Source organism: Aotus nancymaae, unplaced genomic scaffold, assembly GCF_030222135.1.
Source record: "Aotus nancymaae isolate 86718 unplaced genomic scaffold, 86718_ANA_hifiasm-v0.15.2.pri h1tg000022l_1, whole genome shotgun sequence".
NCBI classification, from domain to species: Eukaryota; Metazoa; Chordata; class Mammalia; order Primates; family Aotidae; genus Aotus; species Aotus nancymaae.
Window position 1 is genome coordinate 17638560 of NW_026988435.1, and position 22946 is coordinate 17661505.

Genomic DNA, 22946 nt, shown 5'->3' on the forward strand with positions numbered 1-22946 from the left:
AATTTTGTCTCAATAAGCAGTAGAAAATAGTGATATTAAAGGAAAAGATATAAACCTATTTATTTGACATAATAAATATACGTTATGGGAAATAAGTGCCCTCATAATAAAAGTTTTCAAATCTTTAATGTGTGCTTTATTATATATATGTGTTCTCTGACTTTATGATAAAAATTATACTTCTAGGGAAGCATATGCTAGGCTGTTTTCCTTATCTTCAATCCCAAATTAAGAATGAAAAAAGTTATTTATACGCAGCACCATTATGTAGTAGCCAAAAGTGTGAACTTTGAAGCCAGACATTCTAGGTCCCCTACTTGGTATGTGACATTAGCATATTTATCCTCTCTGTATATCAGTTTTCATATTTATTTTATAGGTATAATATTGTTTACATCATAGCGTTTTCTACAGATGAAAGAGTATTACTGCAAAATGCTTAGAGTAGTTCTGGTATAGAGTAAGCACTATGTCTGTATCATTTATTATTATTATATTTATGGGAAAGGAAAATGCAGTCAGAAACAGCTATTTTGTATTGAAAGTGGCTTTTTAAAAATAAAAGCCTAAGTAAGCATTCAGGGTCAAGAACAATTTCAAATGAAAAATATGCCTGAAATATACATAAGTTTACAAGATGTATTCTATACATAACATGTGGTTGTCATTGGATAATAGATATATGGGTAACATTAATTTTCTTCTTTAGGTCCATCTATTTCAATTTTCTTGTTTATTTTCTTCTATTGAAAAAAAATATTACCACGCTTCTCTAATTGTTTTGAGTGGTTTCCATAGAATCACACAATTTCAGAAGTTGAGGACAGCACCGAAACCGTTCAATCCAACATAGTTTGCATATATGGACTCTGGTACTCAGACATGTTACATGAATTGCTTAAAAATAAAATAATGAATTACAGCAGAGCTGGGATAAGAACATTATCTCTTAAATTATATTTTACCTTTCAGCCTCACCTTACAATTCAACTTATTAAGAATAATAACAAAAATCAGAAATATATTTTTAGAATAACCTCTGGGGTGATTAAAATTTATTTGCATGATTCTAACCACAAATTCTCTTATGAACACAAGTATTTGTGTTAATATAATTAATTAAACAACTTTTTTCTTTATACCTTTTGTTTAGAGTTAATGTAAGAACTAGGTACTGGGGAGAGTGTCTCTAATGGTAACACTCCTTCCACCTGTGTGATAGAGTGTGATATGAGAGCTATCTTCTGGTAAGCCTCTGGCTTGCCCTACAGTTTGGTTTAAGGTAAAATGTTGCCCTGGTCGCTACCTCAGCCTAAATGAATGCTCTAACATCCACACTTTGATGGAAGAAGTACACCTACTGTGGCTCCTGTTTTGGACATTACACACATGCCAATGACAGGTGGCACACAGACAGATCCATTTGCTCTGCATACTGGCACCTGGTCTTGGCTCTGCCCATACACTACACAAGAGCTGTCAGTTAATGGACAGCAGAGCATCTCTGACTTCAAGGCATTTCATATTCCAAGTGTGCCCCAGCTTGTTAGTTGACCATTGGCCAGAACCCAAATTGGATCCAGTTCCAGCATTGTTCCTAAGCTGAGATTCTTAACAGATGGGCCAATGTGGTCACAGGACCAGGCAACTTGCACTCACCACCCTAGGAGGCAATTAGTTTTGTGTTAACAGCAACTATTAGCACCTATTTGATGAAAACACAGAAAAACGGCCATTCTGTCATCCCTCTGAAAGTTGCCAATTAATCCTGTTTGTAAAAACAAAATCTATATTTTCAGTTTCCAAGAAGGTAAACTTGAACCACTTTACATTTAGATTTCTATGTCAAGACATTTTACATGTGGCTTATGAAGTTCCTCTAAAAATTACCTTAATTCTCTTGCTGTATAATATGTTTATTTAGTTATTCATAATATAGTATTTCTAATCAATTATCTAAGTTTATACCTAAAATATAAAATTCATAGGTGACTCAAATCCTTAAATAATTAATAATCATATGATTATCATGCCCTCCCTCATTTAAAATAGAGATTTCATCCTAGACAGATTCGAAATCCAGTTCTGGCCCTAATGCTTATTAATGTGTGGCCTTAAAAACCTAACATGTTTAAGCTTCTGTTTCCATAACCCTCAAATAGGAGTAATAGTATGCTGTAACACTATTCTTTAAAATAATGGAATTCTTATATGTAAAAAGCATTTATTACATTGCAAGGCGCATGTTAAGTCCTCCCTAAATACTTGCTTTTAACATTATGCAATCTTTTCATAATAATGGTTTTATTCTTATTTACCCACAGACAAACAAAACAGTATGTGTGAAATGTGAAGGTCTCAACCCAGGTATCTGATTGCACTGGGGCTAGCACACAATTCCGGGAGAAGGCATAGCTCACGAAAGATAGAAAATGCATGGCAACTTTTAGACTAGGCAGTGTCACTAGAAATATTTATAAATGAATCCATATAATTTAAAAGCATGAGTGACACCTATTTAAAAATAATATTTTCTGTGTTTCTATGGAAATCGTATGGTCAAAGATGGGAGAATGTGCCATTATATACAAATTATGTATTTCATATTTTTCAGCATTATTTTTTTCCCTGTACTTAACTGTAAAATTAATAAATGTCACCAATCAAGTGGATTTGTAAAACTCAGACACCATGTATGTGCATCTATTGTATAATGTTTACAATGCTTTGAAATGGTTATATCATTTTAATAGCTCTTTGAGTTAGAATGTATGACATAATTCTTCACCCTATAAAATGAGTCAAAGTCAGTCTCCACATTGCTGGTCCATATTTTCAGGATGTAAAGCGCAAAGTTTAAATAGCTTCTTCAAGATCACATTCCTAGTTTGCAGTGAAGAAATCTGTCAAATATCATTTCCAGATAATGAGAATATAAATAAACTAAATGTTCAAACAGTAGCAGAATAAGGCCTCAAGTCGAAAACCCCTTGGCCATGGCCTAAATATTTTTTATGCTATTGTAATTTGTATGAAAAGATCCCACAGTAATTTCCCATGCAGTTTCTAATTATTTTCAGACAGACATGGCTAAGACATCTGTATAGCATAAAAAAGAAAGATTTTTAATTCATTCTTTTCTTTAAATTCTGACCTTTAGGAAGCAGTCCATTTTTTAGATGTCATTAACAGTATTTTGTGTATATTGCTTCTCTCTTGTTCTTAGTATTTCCTTGTTTTTTTTTTTTTTTTGGCTAAGACCATTTTACTTGCCCAGTCTTTACCAGCCAACCTAATCAGTGTGGTTATTTATCAGGAGCCCAAATTACCACATGTCCTTGATGCATACAGTATATGTGAAGAAGGCTGATTGCCTCCACAGGGTAGCTGAGCACCTGTTCAGCATCTCTGTGTCCAGAGAAGCACATGCTCTAAACAATAGAGCTTCCAAACAATTAATCAAAAAACATTTCCAGAGCTAAGAGAAAAGAGCCACTTTACAGAAATGCCATCCAAAAAAAAAAAAAAAAAGAATTGTAAATGGTTCCATTCAGTTTCTTAAAGAATCATGTGTTTATGCAAATCTCACATTTCATGGAACTAAAAACTCTGAAAATTCTCTCCCTTAAAACAGACTTGCACTTTAGAAAAGGAAATTTTGTCAGTGGGTTAAGGAAAATTGATGGAATTTTGTTCTCTATATCTTGAAACTTTTATTTCCTACTCCCTTTTCTATTTTATGAAAAATTCATTAATTATATCCACTACGTGCAAGCCATCAAGTGCCTTTAGAATTTGCAGGCATACATAAAAATGTAAATGGCATATTTTATTTCCTTTTTCCTCTGACAAGCTATTATGAACATTCCATTCTCTACTGTGGAAGAGAGAAGTTCTTATTGAGAAAGTTAGTGTCACTTTAGAATTAATTTAGAAAAATGAAACAAAAATGATCATGGAACTAATGGTAATATGCTGAAATTATATAACTGATGAGAGATATTAAATCTCCTGTTTACAGTTCTTTAAAGACTGCCAATAATTAAATGAAATACAAACTCTGCTGACATGCAAAGATAGGAATTCACAATTAGATTAATCACACTAACTCATATCCAAGTTTTGGGAGGGATTTTTTTTTTAAATTTGTCATTAATATTAAATTGAACAGAATAATGTAGTGTTGTCATATTTCAATTTATTTTTATATCTTTGGTTATAAATATTATTTATATGATTTTATATTGTTTATGTCATGTTACTTGTGTTATGGTAATGTTTCTTCATGTTATAAGGTTTTTTTTTTTCTTTTTTGAGATGGAGTCTAGCTCTTTTTTCCAGGCTGGAGTGCAGTGGTATGATCTCGACTCACTGCAACCTTCACCTCTCAGATTCAAGTGATTCTCTTGCCTCAGACTTCCAAGTTGCTGGGATTATTGGCGTCCACCACCACACCCAACTAATTTTTGTATTTTTAGTAGAAACGAAGTTTCACTGTGTTGGCCAGGCTGATCTTGAACTCCTGATCTCGTGAACCACCCACCTTGGCCTCCCAAAGTGCTGGGTATATAAGTGTGAACCACTGCACCTGGCCATAAATTTTTACAGAGTTTCAGCACATAAATATATTTATGTAACAAAAATATACAATAAGCCTATGTTATGATATAACACGGCATAAGATAGAATCTCACCTCATTAATTATAAATACTGGCAACTTCTATCACATAAAACACTTTGTGAAAAGATGTATTGAAGGCACTTAATCAACAGAGGACTAATAAGCAAAATGCTGTATATTTGCCTGCAAAAGATAGACAGTACCCAAGAAAATAACTAGAACTACTCCAGATTACTTTCTTTACCGTATTCAGAATGTAAATACTTTTCCACATTGACCAATCTCACTAAGATAATACAAAACTAAAGAACTGATAACAGTTGATTCACCTTGTTTAAAACGACTTATTTTTTGAAACTTGCAATGAACATTATAAATGTAGTAGGCGCTTACTAAATGTAAGTAAATCCAAAAGCGCATCTTCTACTATTTAAATTATGCTTTAAAAATGTGCTTTAGGCTGGGCATGGTGGCTCTTGCCTGTAGTCCTGCATTTTGGGAGGCCAGGGCGGGTGGATTGCCTGAGCTCAGAAGTTCGAGGCCAGCCTGGGCAACATGGTGAAACCCCGTCTATACTAAAACACAAAAAAATTAGCTAGGTGTGGTGCTGGGCACCTGTAATCCCAGCTACTTGGGAGGCTGAGGCAGGAGAATCACCTGAACCCGGGAGGTGGAGGTTGCAGTGAGCCAAGATCGTACCATTGCACTCCAGCCTGGTGACAGAGTGAGACTCTTGACAAAAAAAAAGTTCTTTAAAAATCATACTCATTGTAAACTATAAAATACCTTTTACTTGCTTGTTCCCCATACTCACTTTATTTTCACATTAGTGTATAAAATTTTTGTCCCTAACACATATGTATTGAAATGTTCTAGAAAACAGTATTGATACTTGGCACAGAATCAATACACTTCCTGAAATATTCAGTGAAACGGTAATATCTTCAGAAGTCTCTACAAGGAATTAACACTGTGGCAGTAACGTGTATAATGCAAAGACTCCTTCCAATTTTGTCCCTTGGTCACGTAGAAAATATCCACATAAATAACTTTCCCTAGTTGAGCACAAGGGTTATTGTTAGACTTGCTATGCCTCCTACCTCACTAAAACATTTATCTTTTCAGAAAATGCTTTAATACAACTCACCAAGAGTCTTGTAATTTCATTAAAGGTAGTTACTGAGAAAGGTTGGGAGTTTAAGACTAAATAAAAGAAAGAGGCATATCAGTACTACTTAAAAAATGTTTTCAAGGCAAGGGAAAGAAATACTCCCTTAATTCATCTCTGGTTACTGAAAGGTTGGCACATATCTTCTGTGTTAAAGGTTTTAATATCTCTCACAGCATTTCATAAATTTAAACTTGAATTGAAAAGCTTTTCTTGTCTCCAAAAGAAAAACAGTCACATATTACTTACATATTAATTACAAGCTACGCAGCTGCCTACAAAGCTTTCATATAAATGTGTTAGGCATGAACCACTATACAAACCTTATTCAAATTTCATTAACTGCTAAGCCAAGGAAGTGCCATCCACCACACCAATCGCTTATACAAGAACAATGGCCATCTCCCTAGTTTGAAACCTAAATAATGTAATAGAATCAATGTTGTTGATTTAGTCTATGGTTGTTTAAAAGTTATTACTGTTATTCCTCACCAAGGAAAGAGGTCTCTTTCTCTCTCATTATGCATAAGTGAGGCTTATGCTAATACATACAAATCGAGGAATGAATAAACTCCTCTGAAACATCACTTAAAGACTGGGAATACAAGAAAAAGTACATGCGTCTGTCATGATGAAAATACTGACCTCCGTTTCTGTATTCCACTTATCCTTGCTTTAAGCCTTTCTAACAGAACAATTTAAAGCTTACACAGCACTTCCATTTGCCTAATATTTTAAAAATATTTCACTGGTTACACAGAGTACTACAATAATATCATGCCGATAAATAGAATAAAGAGGCCAAAACATGAAAATGTTTTAAAAAAAGTTAGTGAAGGTTAGATTTCTCAGATTTTCAACCTTGTTGTTTAGTGGCCTTCATATCATGCCTTCTGAAAATGTAGCTTTAATGCTGTTTGCTGATTTATATGTATCATTTGTACATGAAAGCAAATGAATTTGGCAAGATTTGGAGAACAGTGTAACCACTAAAGTTGTCAGGTATATGACCTAACACCTACATTAAGCTGGAAATAATCAAACTAGGCACAATTAAGTTTTATTTTACCTTAATTCAGAAACATAGACATGTTAAAATGCAATGCACACTTAAAACAATTGTCTATTTTTAAACTTTTTTCAACTTGCTCTTGTTCAATGTTTGAAAATTAACAGGGTCACCAGTGCTGTTACATGGATATAATGTATCCCCTGATACAATGTGATAAGAAGAGTATGTCATCTCTATGGTATTCTTTCTAAAAACCTATAAACCCAGTCTAATCAGGAGAAAACACCAGACTAATCCAAGTTTCGGGGACATTCAATAGCATACCTGGCCAGTACTTCCCTTTAGGGTTGTTAAGGTCACGAGAACTAGAAAACACTGAGAACTTGTAACAGCCAGAAGAGACTGGAGAGGCATGAGAACAAAATGCAGAAGTCTGATACTCAACTAAATAATGACCTGAACTGGACTGGGGGATCCAAATAATGTATATACTTTACTTAATTATTACATATCAAGGTTTGCTCATTAGATGTGACAAGTGTTTTATAATCATGTAAGATATTAACAAGGAAAACTGGGTGCAGGGCATATGGGAACTCTCTGTGCTAACTTTGTAACTTTCCTATAAATCAAAATTATTCCAAATCTAAAGGTTTTTAAAGTTTCAGTGGACAAGGCCATAGACTCCCAGTTATTGAAAATAAACCTTTGTTTACACTAGGATAAATTTTACTTTAGAATTAATCTGTTCACCTTACATCAACATTGTAAAATTATTCATTATCTGCTCTCAAATTTGTAGAAATTTATTGATTATATCTAAAGGATGGACAGAGTAATTAAATAGTGTAAACTGTCCTTGTTTTCTAACCCGCTTCTCCAATGAGCTGGCATGAAAAGCATCACATTTACAAACCTCTTCTAATACCATTCCTTTAAAGACAGATGTCTGGCATTAAAATGATAAAAGAAATGCAGCCTATTACAAAGGCTGAAAAACTAACTGAATTAATGTTTTCACTTGTTTTATTCCCGTAGATTGCAAAGAACCTCTCAGGAACTATTATATGGTTGATACATTTGAATCCAGTGCATTCAATCCATGAGTGACATGTGTTTTGAAGTAAAGTATCCTATCATATCTTGGGATTTATAAAATTGATATTTTTAAAATGAATGTTTACATTTAGGAAAGTACTGATAGCAGTGAAAGCACATAAAAGGTATATAGCTTCTGTGGAAGCATGTTTAATATCAGTCAGTGGAATGAAACAAAGTTTTGTTTTGTTTTTCTTTTTGAGACAGAGTCTCACCCTGTCACCCAGGCTGGAGTGCAGTGGCACGATCTTGGTTCACTGCAACCTTTGCCTCCCAGGTTCAAGAGATTCTCCCTACTCAGCCTCCCAAGTATCTGGGGTTACAGGCATGCATGACCATGCCTGGCTAATTTTTTGTATTTTTAGTAGAGACAGGGTTTTGCCATGTTGGTCAGGCTGGTCTTGAACTCCTGAACTCAGGAGATCCACCTGCCTTGGTGCTGGGATAACAGGTGTGAGCTGGGAATATAGGTATGAGTCACCATGCCAGCCCATAATTTTTTTTTAAAAAAAGAAAAACTAGAGAAACCCAGCCTGTACAATTTTATGCAAACAATAATTGTAGCATGCATAATGGTTTTAATGTCAGTAGGTAGAACTAGCAGGAAGGCATAACAAGCCTTAAAGATAAAATTACTTGTATTAAAACAAACAAAAAAAAAACCACTCAAATGACTTATTTGATTCTAAATGGCAAGATCTTAGGGAAATTTATATAACAAAAAAGTTAAAATTATCTTTATATATAATGACAGGCATTTTTTAATACAGGTGAGAGTCTGAGAGATTGGGTTTGAGGGTTTTGTGATTAGAACAATAAGAAAGAGATGGAAGAGAGGGGCACCATGAAGAGATGACAAGGAAAAAAGTGAGTGGAGGTCCCTGTGTTAGAAATCCCCTATGTGGGCCAGGCACAGTGGCTCACGCCTGTAATCCCAGCACTTTGGGAGGCCGAGGTGGGTGGATCACGAGGTCAGGAGATCGAGACCATCCTGGCCAACATAGTGAAACCCCATCTCTGCTAAAATGCAAAAATTAGCTGGGCATGGTGGCGCATACCTGTAGTCCCAGGTACCCGGGAGGCTGAGGCAGGAGAGTGGCTTGAACCCAGGAGGCGGAGGTTGCAGTGAGCCGAGATCGCACCACTGCATTCCATCTCAAAAACAAACAAAAAGAAAAAGGAAAAACAAAAAGAAATCTCCTATGTGAAAAAAGATACCAACTACTTGCTACTATTTCAGTGTTGTGCTGACCTTTCCTTTATTCTAGGACTTACGGTCGGTCACATGCAATAGTCTTTTGTTAGTTATGCTTTGGGCCATGGAGGTAACAATGGTATCCCAAGAGGGTGAAGCATAAGAACAGGGCAGTCATTGATGGAAGGAAGGAGGGGGCATTCTGCAGAACAGAACAGTATGCCTCAAAGGGTCCAGAAGAAAGAAGGCACCCAGGAATCCTTGGCATCTGGAGATAAGAGGTGGAATGAAGCATTAACTTAGATATTCATTGAAAGAGTGACGCTGAAAGTCTGGTGGACTTTAATATACAAACAGGAAATATGTGGCTTGCATATGTAAAAATTACATGAGTGAAAATTCCCCAAGATGTAGGAGTGTTTGCTGGTGGCACTGCAGTAGTTCTTTTCTTTCCTAATCATTCACTGGTTATCTAACAATCTTCCATCCACATGATGTTCTCTTACCTTCCTCTTGGCAAGTCTGCATCATCCTTTTTCCACCTCACAGTTGGTTGAGGATCTCCTTGCACTTGACAACGAAATTCTACAGTTTCTTCCTCCAGCACCACCTGGTTAATTGGCCTCCTGAGAAACGTGGGTCGTTCTTGAAAAAAAATAAAATATAACAATGGTAAAATTTGATAAAATATTATGCATGTTTTAAGTACATTATGAAAAATGCAAAGGAAACCTAATTTACTTTTGGTATACAGGTACCTAATAGTACCACAGCTATGTCCTAAGAAGGACTTGTGAATCCAACATAATTCAATAAAATAAAATATTTTGGAACAAAGGAATAGCTACAGTTTGCATATAAGACCATTCAACGTTTGGAAAAAAATATTAAATTGATTTTTCAGTGAATACCTGAGCTAAATCAGGTGGATCCTATCATTAAAAAAAAAAAATCAGAACACTGAACTCTACAGGAAAAAGAGAGATTAAAAATGATTACAATAATCTATTATCACGGCTCCAAGTGGAAAAACTAAAAGTTGAAAGGAATAAAAAATTTTTAAAAAAACAAATATTAATATTCCTCAAGAATGCTAGAAAAAACAAAAAAAATGTGTACTTTCACACATACATATTACCTAAATGTTCCCACTTAGGCTATGATTTTTTAAAGACTCAATATTTCCATGATTATTTTAACTTCATGTATGAAAAGCTGTCTACCTGATTTTTTATTCTTAAATGCAAAGACTATCATTGTTAATTAGTGCAAATGATTTATTTATCAATTATTTTGAGGTTTTCTCCAATGGTCTTCTAAGTTTTTGAGATATTTACCCATTTTTATGTTACTTAATTTTATCTTTTTTTATTTCTTCAGTATTCTGTTTTACTGTTTTCATCCTTCCTTGTTTTATTCATCTGTACTTGGCACTATTCAATTGTATTCTAGCAACTCTTTTACATAAAGCTAGAGAAAAATAAATCCTTATCCACAAGAACCTTTTCCTGTCCGTAAGAATCTTAGCCTCTGAGGATACAAAACAACAAGTAGTTTTATGTATTGCCAAACACTGGCATTCCTTGTCCAATTCCTTCCCTTTTTGATAATAGACTGACACTGAAAAAATTATCATTTAAATTTGATTAGCCTATGTCTGCAAATCACAAACAAATTCAATATTGCTACTTACTGAGGTAGAAAGAGAACTAAGCCAAGGAAAAGAAAGATGAGATCCATAGGAAGTTGACACAATTTATCTGGCCATCTGGACATATTTAGCCACCTAGGACTTTAGTTTCAAAGCTTCTAATTTAAAATTCTGTATACAGTGGCAGAAAAACTAAAATGTATTTAGCAGGAAATATTCCAAGAAAATAAATTGCTTCAAATAATACATGTTAAGAGTATAGAATGAGGGTATTTGATTTTATTGACTAAATCAAGATCCATATTTACGAAACAAATGTGTAAGTCGCAAGATAAATATTTTATTGTAATAAAATCAACTATCATTGGCATTTAGGAGGAAGACAATTGTATCTTTCCAGAGAATTTGACAGTAAGGATCAAAATTTTCTTAATACACAGACCTGCATATGCTTGAGTATCTGTACTCTGGAACTCAAAAATCCCAAGCCATAAAACAAGACAAATAAAGTTTTATCATGAAAACTTTTGTAAATGTAGAATTGACGAACAACCCATAAAAATTTAAAAAATGATTGCCTCTAAAGATCTTAGATAACCTTAATAAATTAGCAGCCTATTGTGCCCTGTAGACAACAGAACAAATTTTCATGTCAGATAAAACGATTTAGTGTTATTTTTTTTCAACTCTGGACACTATATGCCCAAAACAGTTATTTTGGGGCTGGCCTAGTTGGTATTGAGTTATCATTTCTGATAGTTAAATAGACAATAGTATTTGTATATCCTTATCAGGGTCCCAAATGTTAACAGTCAAAATGAATTATTAGCATAGGAAGCGGGATTGACTTTTTCCGTGCTATCAGGTGCAGCTATTCATTCAGTTCATCCAAAACCTTCATTAACCCAATGTTAAAGAGGCTTGAGACATGACCGATATGACACAAGATTGAAAAATGATTCATCAAGAGGAGACCCTTCCTGTTCCCTTTGATTTTAGTGGGAGTATCATACTACATCCTGACACTGGGATGAATAAGCTAGAGAAGTCTTTCTCTCATTCACTCACTCATTCATCACATGTTAATACAATTACTCCTAGAGGCTTTGACTAAGTGGTCAAGCTGGTGAATAGTGAGCAGCTTAGTTTTATCAGGGAAAGTGGTGAGAGACAAAGCTAGCCAGAGAGTGAGTGGTAAAGACTATGAATGCCTTGTTCACCACTCAAGGACTGTGAGCTCTGCCCTAAGGACTTTAAGCAAGTAAGCAACATTTTGAATAAATACATGAAAAAGGTCCTGTTGGCAGGTCTGTGAAAGAAAAATTAGAAGAGAAACATAAAGTCATGAATTAGGTCAAACTGTTGTTATAGGAAATTATTTCAGCTTAAACTGATGCAATGGTCCATAGGATGTGGAAAGGAGACAGACAAGAGAGATCAAAACTGGGAGATCAGTCAGATGCAGACGGTGAAAATGAAACTCTAGGGACTGTCTCAACTTTTCATTTAGCAAATTGAAACAGACTGGCAGGTAAAACATGGATTGTGTGTGAGTGTGTGCATGGGTGTGTGGGTTTATGTGTGTAAGCTCCTTTCCTCATAGAAATGGTAAGGATTAGAAAAATTAACCTCTTATGTTTAAGTCATTGTTAGGTAGATTTCTATTACTTGAAGTCAAGTAAATTTTCAGTGAGATAAAGGAAGTTACTTATACAATAGGAGGGGAAAGAAAAAATATGATCAAATCTGTAGATATAGCTATTGGATTAAAAAACATCTAATTAAAGAAGGAATCAAAAAGACTTCTAAAACATGTTGAAGACATTTTTTCAGAAATTAAATGCCAAAATTATCTTAAAAGTAAAATACAAAAGATATTCCCATTGAAGTCAGGAACAAGATGGGCATGCCGACATTAAAAATCAGTAAGAAAAAAGAAGTGTGAGCACTGAAGAAGAACCAAAGCAACCATTATTTGCAGACACGCTGCAAAATATAACAATGCAAAACAGGGACTTTGATAATTGATAATTGCAACAAAAATAAGAAATACATAGAATAATTGCAGTAAATCTGACAATATTGGAAAATAGGAGATTTTAGGATAAATTGCAGCAAGCTCATATATTGAAAAACTGTTAAGTCATTGGAATATTAAAACTATCTACCTATCTAATATGAAATAGTATCTCTTAACTATCTAATATGAAAAGTTTTCATGACATTATGCTGGGTATAAAATAAATTGAAAACAATATGTGAGACTAGTTCTATTAAATACTTATATTTCAGGCCAAGTTTTTTTGTATGCTTTTCTTAACTTGCTAACAATCACAAAATCACTACGTATAATTAATCCAAAAAGCAAACGTTACATCAGAGATGTCTTAAAACTAAGTTGTCCCTTCTTCAAGGGGAGACCATCAAAATCCTTAAGGGCTTTTTGGTCACTGTACTTGTTCTAAGCCCCATTGTTTTATATGAAGACACGTGGAGGCACTTGATTTATAATTTCTAGAAGAATCAAGATATCGGATCCCTGCTGCTGTTCAAATGAACTCAGCAGGGGTGCAGAACTTCACAATGAACCTTCTCACTTCCTTTCTACCCTCAAGCAGAGTCCAGTTGCTTAGCAACTGGATAACCACAGGAGCATATGTGGTATACAATTTTTGGAAGTCTGACATTGGCTTATGGTGAAAAATGTAATTCAATGGATAGAAAAAACAAAGCAAAACAAAGTCCAAGAATAACTGAGATGAAAGTCACCTGCATACACATGACAGATCCAGATGGGTTTTACACCTGGGTATTAGGATATGCTCTCCAACAATGTGACATGGGAAATTCCTGAGATACTGGAGTTTGGTCACATATTTTAAAGTATTACTCTGAGAATTTCCATAGCACCCTTTCTAGCAATTATCTCTAAACTGTATTATTCATTATTCCAATTGCTTTATGTTAATTATACTAAACTCACCTTCCGCTTTGCAATTTTCATAACCACCCATAGAAAACATTATGTTAAAAACATAATGTAAGTTTGCCTAACATTTACTTAAATGGAAGAAGTTTTTTTTTGTAAAAACTATTTTCCACTTTTCTTAACAAAACTGTATTTCCAGAAAATCTGAGAATCAGAAACAAATATAAAGCCTAAAAAAGTTGTACGGGCCGAAAAGGTATTTTTAAATGCTTTGCATTTACAGTGGCAACTGTTACAACACGCCAAACAAAAAGCCAAGCCCCTTTCAGACACAAATTTTAAAAATTACAAGGAAGTGTCTTGAGTCTCCCCTTTTGTCTCAAAATCATTTGCAAACAAATTAAAAGCTCAAAGGATTAGAAAGTAAGTTGACAATGGAACCATCCAATACATTGATAAGTGATCACACTTTATACCTATTAATGCTCCGTAGAGTTTGGACAATTAAAGCTCTGTACAATTAAAATAAATATGTACGAAAATCTTAAACTATTGAATAACAAGCAAACTTAATTTTAAAACATGTCAAAACAAGGTCACTGATTTTTTCATGTTACTATCTTATGTCTGACCACATATTGAAAAACGGGGAAGAAATTTCAAGGGTCGTTTGCTGACCGCTTATCAATTAGATTAGAGACTCTCTGAATGGGCTGATCTCTAATTATATAACTGCGGAGTGATCAGAGGCAACGTCTTTGCCAATGCAATTAACATTTCTTTATGTGAGATTAACGCGATTTGAATCACCTGCATAACTTGCTTACAAGGTTAATCTCTCTTGGGACAGTAGTGTTGTTTGCCTGTGTGTTGTACTCTGTAAAGTACAGCTCTCAAATAGTCTTGTCAATTTAGTTCCAAATTGGCATTTTGGAAAAATCCAACTTTATATGCAGTTATAATACAATCAAATGCCAAGTCTCATTGCAGTTATGCCAAAAATATTCAGAAAGCAAATACACAATTTAACACAAAATACCATAAATTTGAAATATGGTTGCATCGTATCTCTTAAGTTTTTTAGCTACATGAAAAAAATTAAGTGCCCAGCAAACAAATTTCTCTTTTTAACTGTATTCAATCATTGAAAATGGCTTTAAAATTGTCAATGGCTGTGTTATAACAGCTATTTCTCAAATGACTGTAAAATTTTTAAAATAAACTTTGCTTAATATTATAAAGCTCGTGTTATGGCAATAATTACATAGGTAAGTTCTTTAAGTCCTGTAAGACCAAAGCTATGTAATAAAAGAATATTAGAGTTAACCACTACTCGTAAACCTTATCTTGACTTCAGCTGCCCCAGAAAGACCTGCCACCCTGTAGTGTCAATTAAATTGGAAGTCAGATGGCTCTGGTAGGTCTCCTTTATTTAACTGGGCATGTACGAGGTGAGGGTGGGTTTGATAGTCATTGAGTTTGAATTATCATGCCCTTCCAGAAAAGACTGAATGAGAATGATGGAGCTGTCTGAATGTGATTAAATAAATCCTGACTGCATTAGTTTCTTTTTGGCTAGAACTTTCCTTGCCTGAGAAAAATCCTCCTATGAAGCAAAGACAAATATAGATAAATGTTTTCAGAGGAAAAAGAATGCCTCTCTCGCCATATATTAGAGGTAAAGTTTCATGTTATTGCTGATAACATGATATGGGAGTCCAAGTGAGGGCAGGGGCTCTGCCTATTCTACCACCATTAGTATTTAAGCACTTAAACAGGGCATAGGACATAGTAGATGCTAAATAAATATACTCAAGAAAGGATTATATTGGTAACAACAATCCTTTAATAACACCTAATGTTCTTAATACTTAATACCACATGTTATTAATAAAATACAGATATTTCTTAAGGTGTGGGTCTTAAGGATCTTCTCTCTCATAGCATTATCTCTGAATACCTCAACTACTCTCAGGCTATCAACTATTATTTCTCATTCAATGACTGAAAACCAGCATCACCAGCCCCGATCTCTATCCTAATCCTCACAAAAATGGTTAGTTCTCAATCTGAACATCCTACAGTGAAAATCATCAGTTAGCACAGAGTTTCCAGTAATTTTTTTGAAAAATAACAATTAAATATGATTTAACAACAATAGATCATGTGCCATTTGAAAGAAGCTTCCAGTGAAGAAACAGAGAACAATGTGGCCGGAGGCCAGGAGAGGGTGATGGCGGGGAGAAGTAAGAGGAAATAAAGGCAGAGAAGCATCACAAGATGATGTTACTGAAAAAAAAGTGTTATTAAAATTCTGTGATACAGCAAAAGAAACTATCATCAGAGCGAACAGACAACCTACAGAGTGGGATAAAATATTTGCAATCTATGCATCTGATGAAGGTCTAACATCCAGAGTGTACCAGGAACTTAAACAAATTTACAAGAAAAAACAATCCCACTAAAAAGTAGGCAAAAGACGTGAACAGACACTTCTCAAAAGAAGACATTCATGTGGCTGACAAACATATGACAAAAACTTCGACATCACTGATTATTAGAGAAATGCAAATCAAAACCACAATGAGATATCATCTCAAGCCGGTAAGAATGATGATTATTAAAAAGTCAAGTAACAACCGATGCTGGTGAGGTTGCAGAGAAATAGGAATGCTTTTATACTTTTGGTGGGAATGCAAATTAGTTCAACCATTGTGGAAGACAATATGATCATTCCTCAAAGATTTAGAACCAGAAACACCATTCAACCCAGCAATCCTATTACTGGGTATATACTCAAAGGAATATAAATCATTCTATTATAAAGATAAATGTACATGTATGTTCACTGCAGCACTATTCCCAATAGCAAAGACATGGAGTCAACCCAAATGCCCAATATAGACTGAATAAAGAAAATGTGGTACATATACACCATGGAATACTATGCAGCCATAAAAAGGAATGAGGTCATGTCTTTTGCAGGGACAAAAATGGAGCTGGAAGCCATTATCCTTAGCAAACTACTGCAGAAACAGAAAACCAGACACCACACGTTCTTACTGATAAGTGGGAGCTGAACAATGGTAACACATGAACACATGGAGGGAACAACACACCCTGGAGCCTGTCAGAGGGGCATGGTGAGGGAGAGCATCAGGAAGAACAGCTAATGGATGCTAGGCCTAATATCTAGGTGATGGGTTGATCTATGCAGCAAAACACCATGGCACAAGTTTACCTATGTAACAAACCTGTGCATCCTGCACATGTACTCAGGTACTTAAAAGTTGATGCATAAAATAAAATAAAAATTACAAAAGCAATATTCTCTGCTATAAGAGAATGAAACACCCATCAAACAAGAACAGGATGCTATAAGTAAGGAAGAATTAGAGAAATAAAAACCTGCAGAGGTTTAAAATCTAATTAATGAAACCATGTTTGAAAAAGAAAAGTAAATAAATAAATAAAAATTTCATTGAATTGTTTTGGTTGAGAGTTTTCAGATTAAGATTGCTCATCAACTACATAGCCAGGAAAAGAAAAGAGTGCCAAACTAAGGTAATGTGTTGAAATGTTTCAGAAAACTGGGGGTAAAGAGAGTACCAAACATTTGGGAAAAAAAAAAGAAAACTGATCACATACAAAGATATAGGAATCAGAATCACAGTAGACTTCTCAAGAGCATCATAAGAAGCTAAATGATTAATTAGAGTCACAACTTTAATATTCTGATCAAAAATATTATTTAAGTAGAATTCCCTAACTAAAGTAGAATTCTAAACTAGAACTCTAAGGTCTAGATAGAATAAGGGCATTTTGGTTGGGAATGTGCTCCAAGCTTCTGTCAAGCAGAAAGAAGTTCAGAACCCTTCTGAAAAGAGCTGTTAACCAAGAAACAAACAAACACAGGATGCAGAAAATAGCAGATCTAGCATTAGAGAACAGGAAGACAAAATCAGAATGAGGATGCAGAAAATAGCAGATCCAGCATTAGAGAACAGGAAGACAAAATCAGAATGAGGTTTATGGGGTAGACCTAAGTAAGCAACATGTAGCCCAGTCAGATCAGGCATAATGTCTGAAGCCTCAGGGAAGGCTGTAGTGAAGGGGTCTTCATAGCTAAAGTCTAAAAAATAGATTATAGACGATTTTATAGTTTCTGTTAGAGATTTCAAGAATCCATAACAGGTATAGACAAACATAAGTAAATGGGAAAATGGCTTTATTATTCATTCAAAGAAGAACAAAAATAGTACCAGAAAAGAAATATGGTCATAATACTGTAACATTCAACTCACAGTCAATAATATTTACATGGCTATAACTCAAATTCTGAATATTAATATAACCAATATTTCTAAAGTTCATACACTAAAAAGAAAAAAGGAAGAAAAAGTGAAGGTGAGAAGGTGGGGAAGGAGATATATGTGAGCCAAGTCACCATCTTCCATAATAAAAAGTCAAATAATGTATGAAATTGATACATCAATAAATAGCAGATTAAGCACATATTCAGAAATATGGAAACAAATCCCAGAAGAATTAGATAAAACACAATGTAAAATGATGAGATGTGTGTGTGTGTGTGTGTGTGTGTGTGTGTGTGTGTGTATGTGTTGGGACAAGAGATTCCCATATTTAATTCTGAGTTTTGTAATACTTATTATACTTTACAAATGTTACAAATAAAATATATTTTCAAAGGACATTTAAAAATCTTCCATAGCTGCAGAGTAGTTATAATAGCCAGACTTTTTAAAGTGAAATTGCTGCTCCATGAAAATAAAACTGAGGGAGGTAGAGTATGAAATGTAATCACTTTTACTTACATAAACATTAGGTCAAAAAATGATAATATCTAACAATGCTAAAATATAAAGAGTTTTATTGGAAAATGTGTATTCGATGTAGGAGCACCAGCATAAAATAAAGAAGACCTCGCTATTAATAGCACACTGTTTCTTTTATGTTATCTGAGAATAGGGAGTCAAGGTACAGAAGGGGTCTCTCCGGCAATACTTAAAACATCCTTGATTTGGAACACCACTTTTGTTTTTTTGTTTTTCTTTTGGGTTTGGATTTTTTTTTTTTTTTTTTTTAACGAATAATGGAAAGTTACTTTTCCCCTCAACTTAATCTTGTACTTACAACCCGTCAGGTCAGTTCTGACTAGCTTACACCATCTAATAAACATTTCTCAGTTTCCTAAATCAATTTTGCCAGAGGAACTGCCTCTAGACAAGTTCAATCTCTTTGGATGATAGCTTTTTTCAAAATAATTTAGAAGTTCCCACATAACTCTTGACATGTTTAGGAATCCCCAGTAGTTCTCATCATTTCTTTAGGGAAAGTAGAGTAAATATTTCATAAGGATGTCTCATTAGTGGTAAGTCTAATTGCTTCAGTAATGACATTAAACCCTTTCAATTTCCTTCTGAAGGCAGTCTATACTGCAATAATATAGCTTCTCCTTTTTTTTTTTTTTTTTTTTTTTTTTTTGTTGTTGGTATTCCAGAGTTTGTAGTAGTTACAGAAAAATAGCAATGAGTGTTTCTTTAAATAGAAGAGCTGTACTTGTGGGCTTTCAGTGCTAACATTCAGTGACCACTAATATCATGTCTTACCAGGAAAATGTGTGTTTTATTCATTACAGAGTAGAGCACATCTTGAGACTCTTATAAAGGACTGCATGAAATGTAGGGGCAAACTGACACTTGTCTGAGCTCTGCAGGATAGAAATTTACATGCATACTTTGAACAATTTTATTTTTTCTATTCAATTCCTTTAATAAATTATGGGATTTCTCCTAGCTTTGTCGTTTGGGACTTCAAGCTGCTTAGTAGCCACAGGGAGTGTTACCAGAGATTACCTGGTGCTCAGAATGATTGAAATGAGAGGCCTGCATTCTGGTACATATGCATAAAGCACAATATTAACTCTTGAAATAAAGTGAAAATCATAATACAGCTCTTTCTACAGTGTCACTCCCATTACACCATGGGAGGCAGCTCCCAAACTGCAAAATAAGTTTCTTTAGGGACCTATGCAGGACTTTGGTGCTACACTTGGTGTGTCCTGAAGTAATGACCAGAAAAAGGAATTTTATATCATGCACAGAAGTAGAGAATTATTTCACTGGCACTGAAAAATAATTTAAAAATCACAGTGATTTTTTTGCACTTAAAAAATCACATAATATCTGCATTAGCAAAATGTTTAATGAAGACTGTATATATAAACATGTATATATACATACATACATATATGTACATGTATGTGTGTGTCTATAAATGTGTGTGTCTATGCAGAGATTTGAATAGAACTTCAATGTATTCTAAAAGAGAGTTTCGTTTTCAAATGCCTTTAGAATATCTATTTTCTCCAATTTTTTGTCATTTTATATCTTTTTCAATCTTCCACAGTTTCCCTGCAGGATTTTTCTTACTTTGTTTCCTTGGCCATCTTTATTTTTCCCAAGTTTTCTCTTTTCTGATACTTTATCCACCATTTATGTGATATGGTTCTAATCAGTTTTTAACCTACTAATCGCATTTCTCCAGCTAAGGGGAGCCTTGGTTTTTAAAGTTGAAGAAACATGAATGTCATAACAAAATATCTTATTTTGAGGGTCCTTTTCCTAATATTGAATGTATATATATGCATACATAGTATTTTTATCAAGAGTTGAAATTAAAAATACCTCAGTTTGAATTTCTAAAAACTGGAAAACAAGTTTTTTGTTCCATACTCTCTAATTTTTAAAAACCTTACCCTGTGTCTTGTACATAATAGCTACCTGATAAATGCATCAGAGTAGAATGAGTGATAAACTTTAGATAGATGTAATATCTCCAATAGACTTTGAGAAAAAACGTATTTTTACATTTTGATGAACTGCAAAATCTTATAAATATATGAACAATATAGGTGAATTAAAGTTACAAATAATTTTTTCTTTACATCAAAGCTTTTATTAGAAAGACAGAAAATCAGATAATTCTAATTTGTCACTTCTTACCACAAGGCACGAGTAACTGTCCATAAATGGCCTTGTTTTTAATGTTAATAATACTTAAAAGCAAAGAAAGTTGATACAAATAAAAATTTATAATTCAGAATAAAGTTTTACCAAAGACAGTCAGCTCTGCTGGGTCACTGTCTCTTTCTCCCACCATATTGGTACCAACACAAGTATACATCCCTGCATCACTTTTCCTGGTATTGGATATCATCAGTTTTCCACCACGGATCTATTAAAATCAAGCAAAAAGAAAAGAGAAGGGAAAGAAAAGAGAACAAAATAGAAAATAAAAGGTCATTAATCAATAGTTTTGAGTATTTAAGCATATTTGTTTCACAAAGGAAAAAATTCTCCCATTATTTTGGCATTTGCAGGTATGCTTTCTTTTCTTAAATTCACCCTCAGTATAAGTTTCCATATTTTCTTCATAGAAAATATTTCTTTAAGGCAGCTGTCCTCTCTTTCCTGATCTAATTTTGAGTCTTGTGACTGACCCTACTAAATCCCAGTTGTTAGTTTTCACACTGAAATTCATTCCAAGAAATTGCTATTGTCATTTGTCATCAGAAAGAAACACTAGATATTCATTTTAAATAATCTAATAAAATCCAGTTGAATCAGAGGGATTCAAAATATATATATTTAGTATTTATATGGGCTAGGTAGTATTCTGGACACTTAGGATACAGCAGTAAACCAAACAGGAAAAATCTTTGCCTCCCTAGAATTCACATTTCAACTGTTAGTATTAATCATCTTTATCTAATCTTAATTGTATTTAAGAGATAATTCTTGGTGAAAACAGCAGGTTGGATAAAAACTATAACAATTTATAAAATGTTGATATATATTAGTATAAATCATTAGCATCTAATAGGTTTCCCTTAAAGATTTCTTAAATGAGAAGCATTTATTGGCGGAAAAAAAAATGCAGTAATACTAAAATATATATTTGCTAAAGAGGACATTAAAGAAGTTAGGCTTTCAGTAAATGTATAACTCATAGTTTCTTTTCCAGTTTTTTTTGTGTGTGTGTTAATTTAATTCAATATTAGCTTTACAATGATTGAGTGTTCTTGAAGAAATACAAGATAAGAACATGTTGGTTTTCTCCGTTATTTTTTAATTTCACAGGCAAACACAACTCATGTAGGTTAGCTCTTATCAGAGACGTTTCAAGATTTACAACTTGTCATGTTATAGAAAGGAATTTTCAACTTTTTTTTTAACATAGGAGGGAAAGATCATCAACCTATTCTCAATTCTTTCTGGTAGAATGAAATGAGAGGTTATAAAAATGGCTATGAAGGTCATTTCTCCTCCATTTGAAGCTGAGAGCTAGGTAATATGTCTTGATTTGACCAATGGAATGAAATCAATTATTTCACTGGAAGAAGGGTCCTTGTGAAGTGGAAATTTTGCCCAGGATTTTGTTAGCACATAGTCAGCAACCGTCCCTATTCTAAAACTGCCCGTTTTTGTCAGTAACGGCCTCTTTCTGCTTCTGTACCTCAGCTTATTGCTTACTAACTGAAAAACCTTAAGAGAAACTGCCTCATTGTCTAAAACCTGCTGCGTTGTCTGAGTTAACGTCCCCTGCCCCTTTACCTATAAAAACTGTGTACTTTTCTTAGCCAGGGTCCAGACTTTGGGGTGTGAACCTGGGCCCACTGGCATAAGAAAGTGAGTTCCTCCAATCTCCTGAGTGCTGGTTGGGTTTCTTGTCAAGAAAGATTTTCCAGAACATTTGGTTCCTGACTGGGAAACACAACCACCCTGGCCCTTTGAGCCACCAGTTTGGGGTTGGAAAGGATGGACAGCTCACTTGTTCCCTGCTGGGAAATGAGGCAGCCCCCCCGCCACCCCCGTAAGCTTCTACAGGGCCTCCTTCCCTGGAAGGGGGACTGCTGCTGCTATGGATGGAAGGGGAGCTTGATCACCTCCCAGGGCTTCCATTTGGAGACAGCAGGCAGATTTCCTGGGTTAGGGCGCGAATCTGATAACCTCTGAGTGAGTGTGTGAGTGCATGGGGAGCTCAAGGGTCTGCCCTTGAACCTCCAGTCTGTGGCTCGACGGCACAAACTATGGAGTCCAGGAGGGCCCAAGCCTGCAGTTTAGTGGCAACTTCATAAGGCTTATGGTCATATCGAGCTGAGTGCAAGCTGAGCTCAATCTTGAGTTGGGGGATTATACTGACCTGCTGATGCTGAGAGGTGCCTAAGTTCCTGCAAAGGAAGCATCAA

General features: G+C 34.5%; 1 protein-coding gene across 27 annotated transcripts in view; it reads right to left on the reverse strand.

The window, feature by feature from the left end:
• ROBO2 (roundabout guidance receptor 2) overlaps positions 1-22946 on the reverse strand; it is a 1679075-nt gene that overhangs the window by 143856 nt on the left and 1512273 nt on the right. For all 27 annotated transcript variants that reach the window (XM_012444747.2, XM_064380041.1, XM_064380040.1 and 24 more), the window contains 2 exons: positions 20812-20932; positions 9602-9740 (listed from right to left, as the gene is read on the reverse strand). In XM_012444747.2, coding sequence (XP_012300170.2) covers positions 9602-9740; positions 20812-20932 — 260 coding nt within the window. The remainder of the gene's footprint in view (positions 1-9601; positions 9741-20811; positions 20933-22946) is intronic.